Source organism: Scatophagus argus, chromosome 9 (assembly GCF_020382885.2).
Source record: "Scatophagus argus isolate fScaArg1 chromosome 9, fScaArg1.pri, whole genome shotgun sequence".
In the NCBI taxonomy this organism is placed as follows: Eukaryota; Metazoa; Chordata; class Actinopteri; family Scatophagidae; genus Scatophagus; species Scatophagus argus.
In genome coordinates, this window is record NC_058501.1 from 18,393,146 (window position 1) to 18,407,168 (window position 14,023).

General features: G+C 39.2%; 1 protein-coding gene across 3 annotated transcripts; it reads right to left on the minus strand.

The window, feature by feature from the left end:
* Window positions 1-24: 24 nt before the first annotated feature.
* On the minus strand, window positions 25-13,043 carry cblc (Cbl proto-oncogene C, E3 ubiquitin protein ligase). 3 transcript variants are annotated; one of them, XM_046400182.1, is made up of 14 exons: window positions 12,697-13,043; window positions 11,684-12,451; window positions 7,458-7,604; window positions 7,189-7,345; window positions 6,373-6,494; window positions 5,559-5,696; window positions 5,385-5,472; window positions 5,111-5,242; window positions 3,182-3,376; window positions 2,471-2,617; window positions 2,236-2,291; window positions 1,577-1,660; window positions 1,414-1,469; window positions 25-691 (listed from the first exon to the last, which is right to left on the minus strand). In XM_046400182.1, exons 2-14 carry the CDS (start codon window positions 12,034-12,036, stop codon window positions 558-560), a joined length of 1,809 nt encoding a protein of 602 aa, XP_046256138.1. In that variant the 5' UTR covers window positions 12,037-12,451; window positions 12,697-13,043; the 3' UTR covers window positions 25-557. The 3 variants fall into 3 exon arrangements, with proteins under 3 accessions (XP_046256138.1, XP_046256137.1, XP_046256136.1); XM_046400181.1 differs by having other exon boundaries at window positions 2,236-2,294; window positions 3,182-3,373; window positions 12,697-13,042; XM_046400180.1 differs by having other exon boundaries at window positions 2,236-2,294; window positions 12,697-13,042.
* Window positions 13,044-14,023: the final 980 nt, after the last annotated feature.

Consider the following 14,023-nt stretch of genomic DNA (forward strand, 5'->3'; position numbering starts at 1 on the left):
AATGAAACTACTTAGAAACTCCAGTATGTGTCAGTTAGTTTTTATTTGCATGATTTTACGATCATGTAAGTTTCATGGGGTCATACAGAGGCCTTTATTTACTCACATTATTTATTTATTTATGAGAACAAACTTGTCGTATGGGTTAAATGACGAGGTAGCAGATTTCTGTTATTTCTTATATTCACATTTCCTCCTTCATTTATCCACACAATTGCATCTTTAAATATAAAACCTTCAATTAATTTCTATTATTTCACAAAGACTCAGAATTATGAAGAAGACAGACTTTTGGAATGAGTACTGAACCTACTGTGGACATGATGGCACTGTGGTTACTGAACAGCAGGAGGCCTCAATGAGTCATTTCCCTGCCTGTCCCACCCACTCATTTCATCTTCAGCATTACAGCAGGACACATAGTCAGTCGAATGCGACATAAAAAAACTATTTCCACATTCATTTTTGATTGTGATTTGTGAATTTAAGACATTTTAGCTGTCATGTATTTCTTGCTTCATTTAAAAAGTCTGTAGATTGCAGAGGTTTCCATTCTGTCAAGACGACATTGTTCTCGTTATATCTCCCAGGCCACACTTGTCCTTTTTGAGCACCACTCTCCTTCTCTCCCTCTCGTTTTGTCTTCCTCTCTCTTTGACTTGGCTGGAGGGTCCGAGCCATGTCACGCCACCTTCACACAAACACAAGCTGAGGTCGTACCGAAATGTACAAATCACATGAAAAGTATAAAAGTCTAAAGGAGATTCAAGATACAAAATTATGTTGTGTAGCCTCTAATATACTCATGTTTGATCACAGAATGTGATATATCGACTTTATAGATGAAGGCTAGCGTTAGATTATGGGTTATTGTTGAAGTTAAATGAAGTAGCAACTTGGCTGGAGTAGTGCAGAGTTAGGAGTTAAGGCTGAATGCTTAAATGAGTGCCTCTCAAACTATTGTATGAAACGTCCTGTCAAACAAAGGTGTCACTCATAACAATACTAATTACCGCATTGAACTGCAATAATTACTGTATCTGAGGCATCATTAATGTCATTAGTTCCACTTCTGCTTTTCTGCTATGACACATCAGAGTGTCTGCTGTGAAAATGGTCTATGACTATGGTTCATCTGGCAACAATAAAAACATGTCTGAAGTACATGACAGTCTGGAGAGACTTCTGAGAGGGGAAGAGAAGAAAAACAATTAAGTTCTCATTAATATCAGTCAGATCCAGCGTGTTGAAGATGCCACTCTTGCCCAGGAGCTATAAGTCAGTAGAGCATGAGCGCCTTGTGTTTAAATCAACCTAATGGTAAATATCCATGAAAAGAAACATGCAGTCTTCATAATGTTATTTCAAACTTTGCTGATTTTGTTAGTGGTTGCATGACATGCCATAACTTACTGTCAACATCCATCTGAGAGGAAGAAGAAAACGTTGCTTGTGTGAGGAATTCAGCACTGTTTAAAATAGAAACAACATAAAATTAGCTGCTGAGCAAGAACAAATAAATCAACGCTCAGGTGGAAAATACTGGTTTACTGCAATGGAGAAAGCTGTCCCTCACCTGAGGGAAAGTGGGTTTGGCAGAGGGTCCCTCAGCCTGCCAGAGCTCTCCTCGTCACTGCTGAGCGACTCCTCCCCCCAGCGCCTAAATGGAAAAGACACAGCATATTTAATGTTCCTTATGCTATTTTTTTAATACTACTACTATAGATCTTGTCCCATGTATTTGAGTGTGTAACTAGCAACCAGTCAAATTAACGAACATCAGCAACGATAAACAATAACAGCAACATGACTGACTATCAGTTAGAACTGAAAATATTTGTAGTAATTTTAATAATCTTAATGTGTGTGTGTTTAGGCAGGGTCTTTATAATATCTACAATATAGATTCTCGTAAAAATAATAATAATGTATAGAGTAATGCAGCCCACAGTTAAATGCCGGATAACTGGTTTTAAATTCTGTTTTTATTACAAGGTTTTTACTTAAATAAGAGACGTGCATAAATACACTGCAACACCAGCACGGTTTGCAAAATCAGTTCATTAATATGACATGCTGAATTTTTGCACAGGTGATCCAGATATATAAAGCCATCTAGTGTGTTCGTGGTATCAGGACTTCTTAGAGGTTACGATAACTTGTGTCAAGACCCTTGTCTGAGTAACAAGGAGCTGCGCTGTTGGCAGCATGCCCATGTTTTATACGGGGTCTCACCTGTTCACGTTTCTATGTTGTTTGTGTCTTCTGCGTGCTTCATCGCCACCGTGGGCCTGCTGAAAAGATGAAATGTCACAAACGTCAGCTGCTGCACGTATCCACGCTGTAAAGCTGTCGGTGTCTCTGCAGCGTTGTGCATGAACTCACATGCCTCAGTGTTTAGCGTCTGTGACGATGAAGAAGATTAACACTTCGCAGAAACAGTATGCAAATAGTGTCTGTGGGAACTTACCAAATGAGAGTGTTTGGCTGCAGTCCTGGTTTCTAATGTGTGGGATCGGCTGGAGGGGGATGGACAGCGTGGAACAGGGATGTTTTTGGGGGGCAGAGGGGGACCACTGTGGCTGGATATGGGAGCCTGGTTATCCAAACTTGAGAACTGTAAAAAAAAATCTAGACAGTCAGTTGTTTTTTTTTCTTTCTTTACCCGGAAGCTTTGCCTTAAATGCATCAAACAAGTGTGATATTGCATGATATACATGACTTGACAAATGAGGTGTTTGCATTTTAAGATAAAATTCCTTCTAAAACACTGGGTCGCACAATGAAAGTTGGTAGTCCCTTACATACATCAGAACATATACACTACATAGGTACTCCAATTTAAAATATAATATGATAAACTGAATAAAATAGAGCCATATATATACATTATTTATACACCCAGGAAATATTTTTTTAAATATGCGTCCGGGTGAATGTGAACAACAGCAGCAACAATATGACTGATTAAAAAGTGTGAAGAAATGCTGTCCATCAACTCTGACTGCATATAAACACAGTCCACACCCCCTCATCCTGCATTCAGCCTTTAGAAGAGGCCAATCTATCCAGTAGATGTTGAGATATTTTATAGGAATTTTTCTCTCATTTCATAAGTGTTGACATATTTTCATTTCAAATAAAACAAACCACGTGCATTTGCATAAATGTATTCACGCACCTTCTTCAGGGCAGCCATTTCTTTTACCATCACTTCAATGTCCTCATGGTCCTCCTCCTCTGCATCATCCTCAGCCTCCCCCTCCTCTACCTCCTCCCACTGGCCGCTGTCTGGCAGAAAGGGCTCGATGAGAATCCTCTCGGTTCCTCTGATGTCGCAGCGACAATACGGGCAGGTGTAGCCAGCTGACTTCTGCTAGATAATTGTTGGTGACAGGTCATGGGCAGAGTAACGGAAACTTTATGTGAATATAGAATATAAGAGACCAACTCACTACCTCAAGTTTCAGTTTCATGCTTTTGAAGTGTGTGTAGTGGAATATGTTGGACTTGTCTTCAAAGAAAAGACCCTCAACTTTTTAGAAAGATGAAGGTGGTGGAAAATAGTACGTTGAACAGACCCAGAAGATTGCAGTTCGCCACAAACGCAGACCAGATGAAGGTTAATCCTTTTAATATGTACATGTTTGTTTTCTCTAACATGGAGGCTTTCTGTGTCTCCAGGATTTTTTATGTTGATTCCCGTGACCACAGACAGCTGCAAATGCATGCAAATGCTTTTGTTTTGTTTCAGACTTTACCTGCCTGTTATTTTTTTTTTACACTCATGAGGGTCATTGTGTTGTACTGTGAGTAAGGCAGACCATGTGACCACAATTCAGACTGAATTACAACATTTCCATTGTGCTCTGACGTCCACAAAGCATATCTAATTTTCTTTTCCTGTCTATCTCTCTCACTCACAGTTTGAGGAGGATGTGAGCCTGAGATCACACAGGAAGTCCTCAGCCAAATGTCAGGACTTGCTGCTCTGCACCCTTGCAAAGACTCAAACGCCTCCTTGAACAGATGGGAGGCTACTGGCATGAAACTGTACTATGTCAGCAGCACATCTGGCTCCAACTGGATGTCTTTAATGTCATGATTGAAAGAGGAAGTTGAAGTCAACAAGGTGACTACATTTTGATATACAGACAGACCTTAGGGACATTTGTGAAAATTGATTTAATGTAAATGATTTCCACGAAGGACCACTGTATGATATTCTGTATCTTTGACATTTAAATAGATGTGATCAAACTAAAGGTCCCACTGTATTCTCCATCTACACTTACAGTTGTCAGTTTACATACTGACAGCACTGTTATTGATGGTTCATTTCACTGCCCTTTTTGAAGCTTTGTGCTTCTCTGTCCAGTAAATTATCAAACTGTTTGCTCATGCAAAGAATTAAATTAAGACGGTTCAGGGTGGTGTCCTTTTCGTGGCCTGAGGACACGTCTCACCTGGAGGTGATGTGATCTAATTCACAAGCACAGGTTCACTGAGTGTTTCTAAAACTGCTGTGTAGCTGATGCAATGAGAGACTTCACAGTAAAAACTATAGGATGTGAAACTGCTCCAACACCAGTACAAAGACAGTGTAAAAGACAGTACACAGTGTACTACTTTCACACTAATTTTAAGAAAAGAAGAGTACTTGAGTGGAGAAACACGGATGCCTTACAGTTGTAGTAGTGCAAGGCTGTTGGTTTTTTTTATGTTCAAGTACAGTTTCAGTTTACTGGTTTAAAATGAATAAATCATGCACTGATTTGTGGTGGTTATCTTATGTAATGCAGCTTGACTACCACTCCCATGCTTTGTTGAACGCAGAGCATATTTTTGACATCAAATCCAAACCACATTCAAATAGCCAGCATCGCTACAGTACAGTGAGAATACAACCAGCAACCAAACCATGAGAACGCTTATCTACAGGATGGCCTACAAAAATAAATTCAGACACAAACTGTTCCACTCCACTGAAGACACAGCAACTGTTACGGTAACAGTCTCAGTTTAACACGTCATATTTAGCATGTGTTTTGAAATAAAGATGGATGTACTGCACAGCAGGCTACGGTGAGTAAGTAGATAGGGTTCATACCTGCCAGCCTGTGAGGCAGGGTCGGCACAGGAGATGCCCGCAGGGCTGGATACGAGTATCCTTATCCCTCTCTGCGCAGATCTTACACAGCTGGAAGGTGCTGCCGATGTCACAGTAGAGCTCATACTGCTCCTGTCGGACGTTAAAGTGGCAGTGTTGGAAAACAATAAGAGAACCCCTCAAGATATGATCCATGTTTTTTCTTCTGTCTAGCTTCAGGAGGCTGTTGGCAGTTTGATAAATTGATAATGAGGTATAAAGTGCATCCACTTACTTCAGTTACTTTGACTTTGCCCCTCTGGACTGACTCACACAAGCTCGTCAGGTCAGGGTTTACATCACGGCCGTCTGGGTAAAGGTAGCTGCCAGCAAAGGGACACACCGCTTAAGAGACAAGGCACAAACAATGCAAAAAATAATCTGGAGACCTGTGTGGGATTGTCCTAACCAGCCTTCCTTGAAGCCCTGAATGAGTGCCTGGTAGAGTGGTGTATTCGTGGGGATGGTCTGGATGATGTTTCCTTCAGTGGTCACATGGCCAATAGCCCACTGGCCCATTCTTGTGCAACTCAGGCGAAAGATATAACTGTGAGGGAAAGAGATCGTTTTCAGTCACGCTCGTTTACCAGACAGAAAATCAATACCAAAGTAAATTTTGAGCAATTTTGAAACTGAAGCTCACAGTCTAAGTCACTTGAACTTTGAATTTTTTTTGGCTTGTCAAGTCTCTTGCCAATGCAGTTGCTTTTGTTTCTATATTTTCTGTATTTGTGTAATCGGTTCGCTTAAAATTTTTTTGTTGCTTTAGTAATGATGCTACAGCATACTTAAACTCACTTTATGACACTTTGGGACATGCTTATAGCTTATATACATAATTTCATTAAGCTGTAGCTAAGATAACATTAACAGAACCTCTCGAACACTAGATGAAAAGCTGGAAAGCTTGAGTTTGACATGCTATGAAAAACATGCCTAAACCTCAAGAGGAAAAGAAATACAAGGTACCCGAACACAGATTATGAAGCCTCTTTCCCCTGAACTTTTTTACTTTTCATAATGAATAGCCAAGTACTTAAAGTTGGAGTGCTGTGACTCTTTAGCTTCAAGGGTGTTATTTCTGACATCAATTGCCGATTCGACTCTCAAACACTCAAAACCTCCTCAGTGCCAAGATGAGTTTTGAAATATGCATGACATAATTAAGCTTTGCTTTTCTGAGAAAAGCCTCAGTTTGAATTTGATGCTGTGCTTGTCCTCACCTCCCAGGTCTGTGCAGGTAGTGTTCCAGACGAGCGACAACCTGGTCATAGGTAAGGAAGGCCATGTAGCCTGGATGAGTTACAGCAAGCTGGTTCCAGTTCCTTATGAGTGACCTCCAGGGCTGAAGTGAGAGGAGAGAAGGCTCAAGAGGTAAACTATGTCTCATCATTAAAGAAAGAGCTCAGCATTTTGGGCCAACTACTTGCTTGTTGTCTTGCCAAGAATTGCTGTGTATGAAAGGATACTTTTGTCATGTCTGTAATAAATATAAAGCTACATGCTTAGCTTAGCATAAAGAATGGAAATGGGGGAAGCAGCTGGCTGGGCATTGTCTGAGGGCAACAAAATCTGCCTATTGGCACCTTTGATTAACACATTTCATTTAATTTAAATTGTGTAAAACTATTGTGAGAAAACAGGCTGTGGTTAAAGGTCTTTGTGCCAGACTATTTCTTGGCCGGGTGTCTTCCTGGAGCGACTTCCTGGCGTCTGGGACAAATGTAAAGCGGCAACTTGTTGATTCTATACTTGAGTAGGTGTTAGATGAGATTCTAATTTGTGAACTTTAGAGTGACTGATGGAAGTTTTTTTCCATTTGGACTGAGCCAGTCTAGCTTTTCTCCCCAGTTTCAAGTCTTTATGCTAAGCTAAGCTAACTGGCCTCTGGTTTCAAATTTAGTGCGCAGATACAAGACTGGTATCCATCCTCTGCACTAACTTTTGGCAAAACTAGTGACTAAGAGTGTTTACCAAAATGTAAAACTATTCCTTTAGGGAATCTGTTGATTAGATTTGATTGGGAAATTTCACCTTACCTGAAATAGTTGAGTGAAGATGTCAAACTCAAAAACAGAGATGTGATCATTACAGGTGAGGTCTATAGTTGACTTCAGAGCCATGGACTCCATCCCGTCCTCGAATGCATGTACACTCTGCAGCTGTTCTTTAAACATATTCCACTGCACTATGCACCTGTCGAAACACATTACTGACATGTAGCTAACGTGGACACATAGATAATGTGCAGACATTATCTATTGTCTGCACATAGATAATGTGCAGACAAAATTTTTACATTTCTCACTTGTTGCCAAACGAATGCCTCCAAAACTCTTCCGCCTCCATCTTGGTCACCCTGTAGGTGTCACCATGAAAACATCCCTCTGGAAATATGGCCTTCAGCTCCCAGAGAATGTGACTGAACAGCAAGGACACTTTGGTCAAGTTCCTCCTGAGAACGAAAGACACATTTTCAGTTGTGTTTGCAGATGTACAAATAGATGAACTTTGCTTGTAAATGTCAATGTTTTCTGGTCCAGTGGTGTTGAAAATATATATGCACAAAAATACACAAGAGGAAGAGTGAAAATTTCCTTGTGATATCAGTTTTTGCTTGCATGCAAATACATAAATACAGCCAGAGAGTCATTCGCCTTCAACTGATAAGCCTCATCTCACCGACCTTCTTAAAATGTTCTTAAAGCTCATCAAAGACCTGAGACAGAAGAAAGTCTTTACTCTTTATTATTTTATATCATGTTTAACATTGATGCTCTTGCATTATACTTTTGTCAAGGTTTATTCAATTAAACAAGAATCTAATTTCCAGTATAGATGTGTAAAATCATAGGTGACAAACCAGAAAAGCATGTTCAGCAAAGAGTGGGCTATGAACAGAGAACAGCTGAGAATAGATTGCATAGAAATTGAAACATAAGACAACATAACAATTATACAACCACTATTTTAGGGTGCAACATATCTCTGACTGTTGTACGTTTGGTACTCCAGTGCTTTGCTTCAGCTGAGACAAGCATTGCTGATGCTTTCTAGAACAGGCAGTCCAGCTAGCAAACAGGATGCTCTCTGCTGCATGTGTGTTTATGAATACCACAAAATGTTCCAGTGCCCAGTATGTCATCTCCGGACATTATTTGCTCTAAGTTCTTCTGGCATCATTTAGAAATAAAGATAAAACTTTTTATTTGAATTATTTTTATGCAAATTTCAACTCACTTACTTTAATTTATAAAATACTACTTACACACACCTCTCTGCCAATGTGCTGCCTGGTGCAACGGGTGATCTTGATCAAAAACACTACACTCAAAATCTATTTCATCTACTTTAACGCCAGCTGAAGGTGTTCTTTGACAACAATAACATCTTGTGCAACATAAAACATAAAAAAGCAAAAAAGTACACTTTCTTTCAGAAGTATCTTGAGATCCCTTCAGGCCAGATACACAAATTGAATACTGTTAATATGGTGATGAGGAGTGAAGAGTAAGGTGGAGGAAATGTGCAAGTCCACACTCTGGCTGGCCCCACAAATGCAAAAATATTATGAAAAAGACAAAAGATTCAGATAAAATGTATTATTTATTGTTTATTAATTGCTGTAGTTGTAGCTTGATTGGTGTACATGGTGAGGTTTGATGCAAAGTGTGTTGTTCGCTTCAATTTTTTCTTATCTCCTTCATAACTTCTATAGATCTTTCGGGCAGCGGCATCATATGAAATACCAGCACCTACTGGATGAGACTGTGTGGTTTTTTTGTAAACACTGATAAGATGTAATTACAACAAAGGTGTAACTGTAACAAATTTGAATTTAAATTAACGTTCACGCAGTCCAGCCACACCCCAAACACGAAGAGCACACTAAAATGAAATGTCAAACACTGATCAAATATTTACCGTGTCAAAATAAAACCCAAAATGCAGGGTTCTTGGGCACAGCCAATTAATTATTTTTGTGAAAGCTACATAAGCGTTAATATAAAAGTTACATAAAATTAAATTTATTATAAAACATCGATTGACTAATAAATATGTATTTGCCTCCTGCATTTTCTATGTTTGCTTCTTGTACTGTTCCTGGTAACATTTTTTTTTTTTAATGTTTAATTATGTCTGAAAATTTGCATATGTTTCTTAAATTCCAGTCAGAGGAAGGCAAAGTTATCAGCATGTCACAGATAATAATCTTAGATTTGCTAAACCTTGCACTGTCTGTTTCTGTCATCTTCACCTTCAGTCTCAGTTCTGTTTTTAGCTTCACATGATGCCCAGGCAGAAATTTCACTTACTAAAGACTAACTATTATTCTCACCGTACAACAGATGGTGTTATTAGAAGCAGACAGAATACCTGAAATCTGTGGGATTAAAAAAAAAAAACAAAAAAACTGCAAAAAATAGGTCATTACGGCAGTACATTGCAAAAACATAAAGAGACAGTTACACATTTTGCCTTGATGTCTAAGCCACATTACACATAACACAGTGTGATTTTCCGCATGATTGCCCATGCAGACCTGGCTGCAGTGACAAGGCTAAAAGGACTTTAAAGCGTGTCTCATTTGTTTTTCAGATCCCTCTAAAATAAAAGCTTAGTGGTATTTTTTTTTTTTTTTCTGTAGTGTGCTGTGTTTTGTTGTCATGCAGTGAATCGGAAAAGCGACAACATGATATGATCAAAGTCACCATTCAATTTGATATATGGATAGATAGATAAAGAGCCTTTGCTCTGAAATGCTGTTTGTTGAAACTTGCTGACCTGTGTTACAGTTAAAGGTTTACTATGTTGTGTAATGTTGGCATTTACAGTAAATACAGCAGAGTAGGCGAGAGCTCATCCACTTCTAAATTCAGACCACATGCGGGTTAGGAAATACAGTAAAATAAAAGCAAAGGATATCTTTGTATACATCCTGTGGATACAACTGTATCAACATGGAGAAAATGTGTGATCTCCCAAGCTGCTCACATACTGAGGTTGTAATCTTCGGGTCAGTCCCCCCACATTTGCATCACAAAGATGCAGGTTTGGCCCCTTTGTCCACTTTCGTCATTAGTAGTCCCAACAGCAAGAGGGGACGCAGCCCAAACTCCAAATAAAAAAGTTACCCTTTGTAGTCGTTCCAAATCATCCACTTAACCAAACAGCCGACATACAGAATGTGGTCATTTTTTTTTCTTTGGCACACATTGAAGTCTATGTTTGACTTACGGCAACTGTGGATGGTATCCTACATCACTACAGCTTGTACAGATGGTGTAGGATAGTTATCTCAGAACATTTGATTTAATGTGCAAGGAGCAGTTGGGGCTTATAGCACTGCTGTCTAACATTAAGTTATGACTGTTTCTCTCAGCCAGATGACTAGAGATGAGCCCGAACTTGGTTCCATGCTGCTGGATAAAGGTTTTTGGGATGTGTGGCCTCTTTCTGACCCCGCAGTCATTCATTTGTTTAACAGAAGGGTTACAGAGAGGACTTGGTCTGGAAAAGGATCATGTTTTTGGTATGAGAGCGTGATATGATTGAGTTGAAAAGAAAATGGCTACCACAGTATCAGCCCATCCTTAAATGGTTGGTTACTTCAGGCGGCACTTGGCCAAGCAGATAGTTTTAGCTTTATGTGTTTGGGTTGAGATGTCTTGAACTTTTTCATTGCTTGAATGAACTTGAATGGAATTTAATTTGGGGCACTCACAGAATTTTAAGAAAACAAACGCAGAAAAAGGGAAATTCTTTCTAGAAATAGATGTTGTAGTTCCATAAAAAGTTTCCCCTAATAATCTACAGAAATCTCTGTGAACAGTTTTCACTGGGGCTAGAAGTACAAACCCTGTAAGAAATACTTGACTTGTAGATTATCCTGAATTACAGGGACACTGTAATACAGTTTCAAACTGTCCGTTGTAGTGAAGTAGGGTGGCGGCAGAGAAAAAATAGTCAAACTGCCCCTAACAAGTTCTGAGAGCCTGAGGTGGTGTCATTAGGTGTCTTGTTTTTCTTGACCAACAGTCCAAAACCTGAAGGCATCCAATTTTGGATTACAAAATCCACAAAGAATTATAAACCACAGAAAAACAGCAAACTCTGACATTTAAAATAGCTAGAACTATCACATTTTCTCATTTGTATTGAAAAAAATGACTGAAAAGCAATTAGCAAAATTGCTACTGATTAAGCTTGTTACAAGCAACTAATAGATAAACTATATTTTGATTTGTACTCCAAAAAGCAAACACATGAGCGTCACAAATGGCTGATTACCTATTGTAAGTTATTCTACAAAAGACTGAGGAGTAAAGATATAATCATGAATGAATGACTCAAACACATAATGCGAGATTTATATCTATGTTTTGTAAGATGTATTTTTTTTTCTTTTTATAATGAAACACTTAAAGAGGAAACAGTGAAGATGGTTGTAAATCTAAAGTCAAAACCAAACTTTCCCACTAACATGTGCTTCCCTTGTGTATGGACACATGTGGCATCCAGAGGTGCTCTTACCTGTAGCTGGATGTTTCCTCAAATATCTTATCCCGTCCCTCTTTAAACAGCATCAAGGCCCTGTCTGTCTTATCCAACAGGTTTCTGACATGGACCCTCAGGTACTTGGCTTCATCTCCTCGGGGCACCTGATAGCCTGCCACCCCGGAGCCTCTGTAGGGCTCCCAAACTAGTGTGAGCAGCATTGTTGTTTCAGATACTAGGTCTGGTAGGTATGGTGGACTGTTTCTCAGACTCAGTCGGGGGTTCATGCACAGTTCGTAGAGCTTATCCAGTCTTCTGAGGGCCTTGTCCACCAGCCTTCGGTCTGCATTGGTAGGGTGCTGAGAGGCTCCTGAATGTGCTGCTGCCATAATTTGGCTGTGTTTGAAAATTATGTGATTTAAAACCAAGTTTAAATGTCAGTCTGTCTGTATGTTTTGGGGTCTTATTGTCCGTAAGAGTTGTGAAAGCTCACTTTTTGAACCTGTGAATGTTTATCGCTAGAATTGGGAGAAACTGTTCACATTGACTCAAGTTTTGGAGTGTTTAAGCTGGCATTTGTGGTCCTTAAAATGATTTTTGTGTGTTCCCAGCTTCATCTGAAAAGCATGCATTTTAGCCTCCTCAAACAGCATCCCGTCTTGCTCCATACAATAATAATCCAGCAGCACTGCATTATCCAATGATGGATGGCACAATTATTCAAGGCATCTCTAAGAATGCACTCAAAGCTAAGCATTTGCAGCCACTTCTGTCCGTTTGTATCTTCTTAGTCCACTGTCAGATCTTCAGAAAAAAATGAAAATGCAAGATCTGTTATTGAAGGACTATATATATATATATATATATATTTAAAGATTTCCACAATACAACACAACAGAGCAGCTATGAGAAAGAATGAACTAAAAACAAAGGACAGAAGGATTTGATACTCAGCCTGGTTTCAGCTCTTACTATTTCATACTTCTCCTTCCTAACTCCTTTCACCCAAACACATTCAGCCCTTTATGCCTCTTATTTAGCATGCTTACCAATATTCCTAGGCACATCTCAGCAGCACAGCAGTCCCACTTTGTCACAGTCAATACAGCTTCTACTCACAGCTCAACGGAACCATGTTGCTGTCACTGTCTCAAATGTTTCTACTTCTTCTTTGTCTCTCTTTCTTGATGTCACATTTTCTCTCTCTCTCTCTCTCTCTCTCTCTCTCTCAGGCACTCTCTCTCTTTCACTGCTTTCGGTGCACCCTTTGATTGGTTTCCTGGTTGCAGTCAGCCAAACAGGTTTGCTTTCTTTGCTCTATTGCTCAGGCACGCAAGCAAAGAAAGAGAAAAAGAGTGAGAGAGATGTGAAGGAGAAAAGACACAGAAGTGTGGACTCAAAACTAAACTTTTACCAAGAATTAAAGCTGTGCACAAGACCTTTGAGACATATGGTGTGCCAGTACATTCAAGGCAAAGATCAAAGTTCAGCTACTGCAGCAGCTTCTGCGGTTGGGAAATAAAAACAAACGTCATCCTCATGCATGTTTACTGCGCAATAAAATGGACTTAGATAGATAGATTAGATAGATAGATACTTAGATAGATATTTCACCAGCCATTATAGTAGAACCAGCATTTTGTTCCAGGCTGAAATTTTTGCAAAGCTGTTGCATTACCATGAAATTCTGCCCAAACATTCATGATTCACTGATTTTTCTTCTAGTGCCACCAAAATGATCACATTTATGGTTTTGAGGGAAGTGCGCCATCTCATTAACTATTGGATGGACTGTGATTAAATTTGACACACATTAATGTTCTCTTCATGATTATTTGTAAACGTAAATGTTTTCTTAACTTTACCTTTAGCACCATCATCAGGTCAAAATTGTTATGTACCCAATATTTTGGTTTATGATCAAATATCAGAAGGACTGTACTGACATTACCATGTTTAGTGCTAATTAGCACCAGTGAACTCTTAAAAGTACCTGTAGATCAGTGTAGTAGCACACCTGAAGTAGCCTACCAAAAGTACAGGTAGGCTACGCATTATGCAGAATGACCAGTGTCATACTGATATATAGTAGGCCTATGTAACTGGATTGTAATTATTAATGCATTCATTCAAAGTGAAGTATTAAGTAGTATCGATACATCAAAACTGCGATTAATTGCAGTACTTGAGTAAATGGTAGAAAAAGTAGAAAAAAAAAAGTAGAAATACTCTATTATGTTAGAAAGTCAGAGGCTAGATCCAGCCAAGCTTTTACATAGTGCTGTGTACAAAAGTATGAGCGTCAAAATATACTTAAAAGTGTTAAAAGTAAAAGTACTTATTATGCAGAACGGCCCATTTCAGAACAATGCATAT

What these genes read in the sequence shown, in the direction of transcription:
- cblc (XM_046400180.1), bottom strand. Translation starts at nt 12,036, where the DNA reads ATGGCAGCAGCACATTCAGGAGCCTCTCAGCACCCTACCAATGCAGAC. An exon ending in CAGGGCTTCAAGGAAGGCTG is followed by an intron (nt 5,473 to 5,558) that starts GTTAGGACAATC and finishes CTTTGCTGGCAG; the next exon opens with CTACCTTTACCCAGACGGCC. An exon ending in GCAAAGTCAAAGTAACTGAA is followed by an intron (nt 5,243 to 5,384) that starts GTAAGTGGATGC and finishes AACGTCCGACAG; the next exon opens with GAGCAGTATGAGCTCTACTG.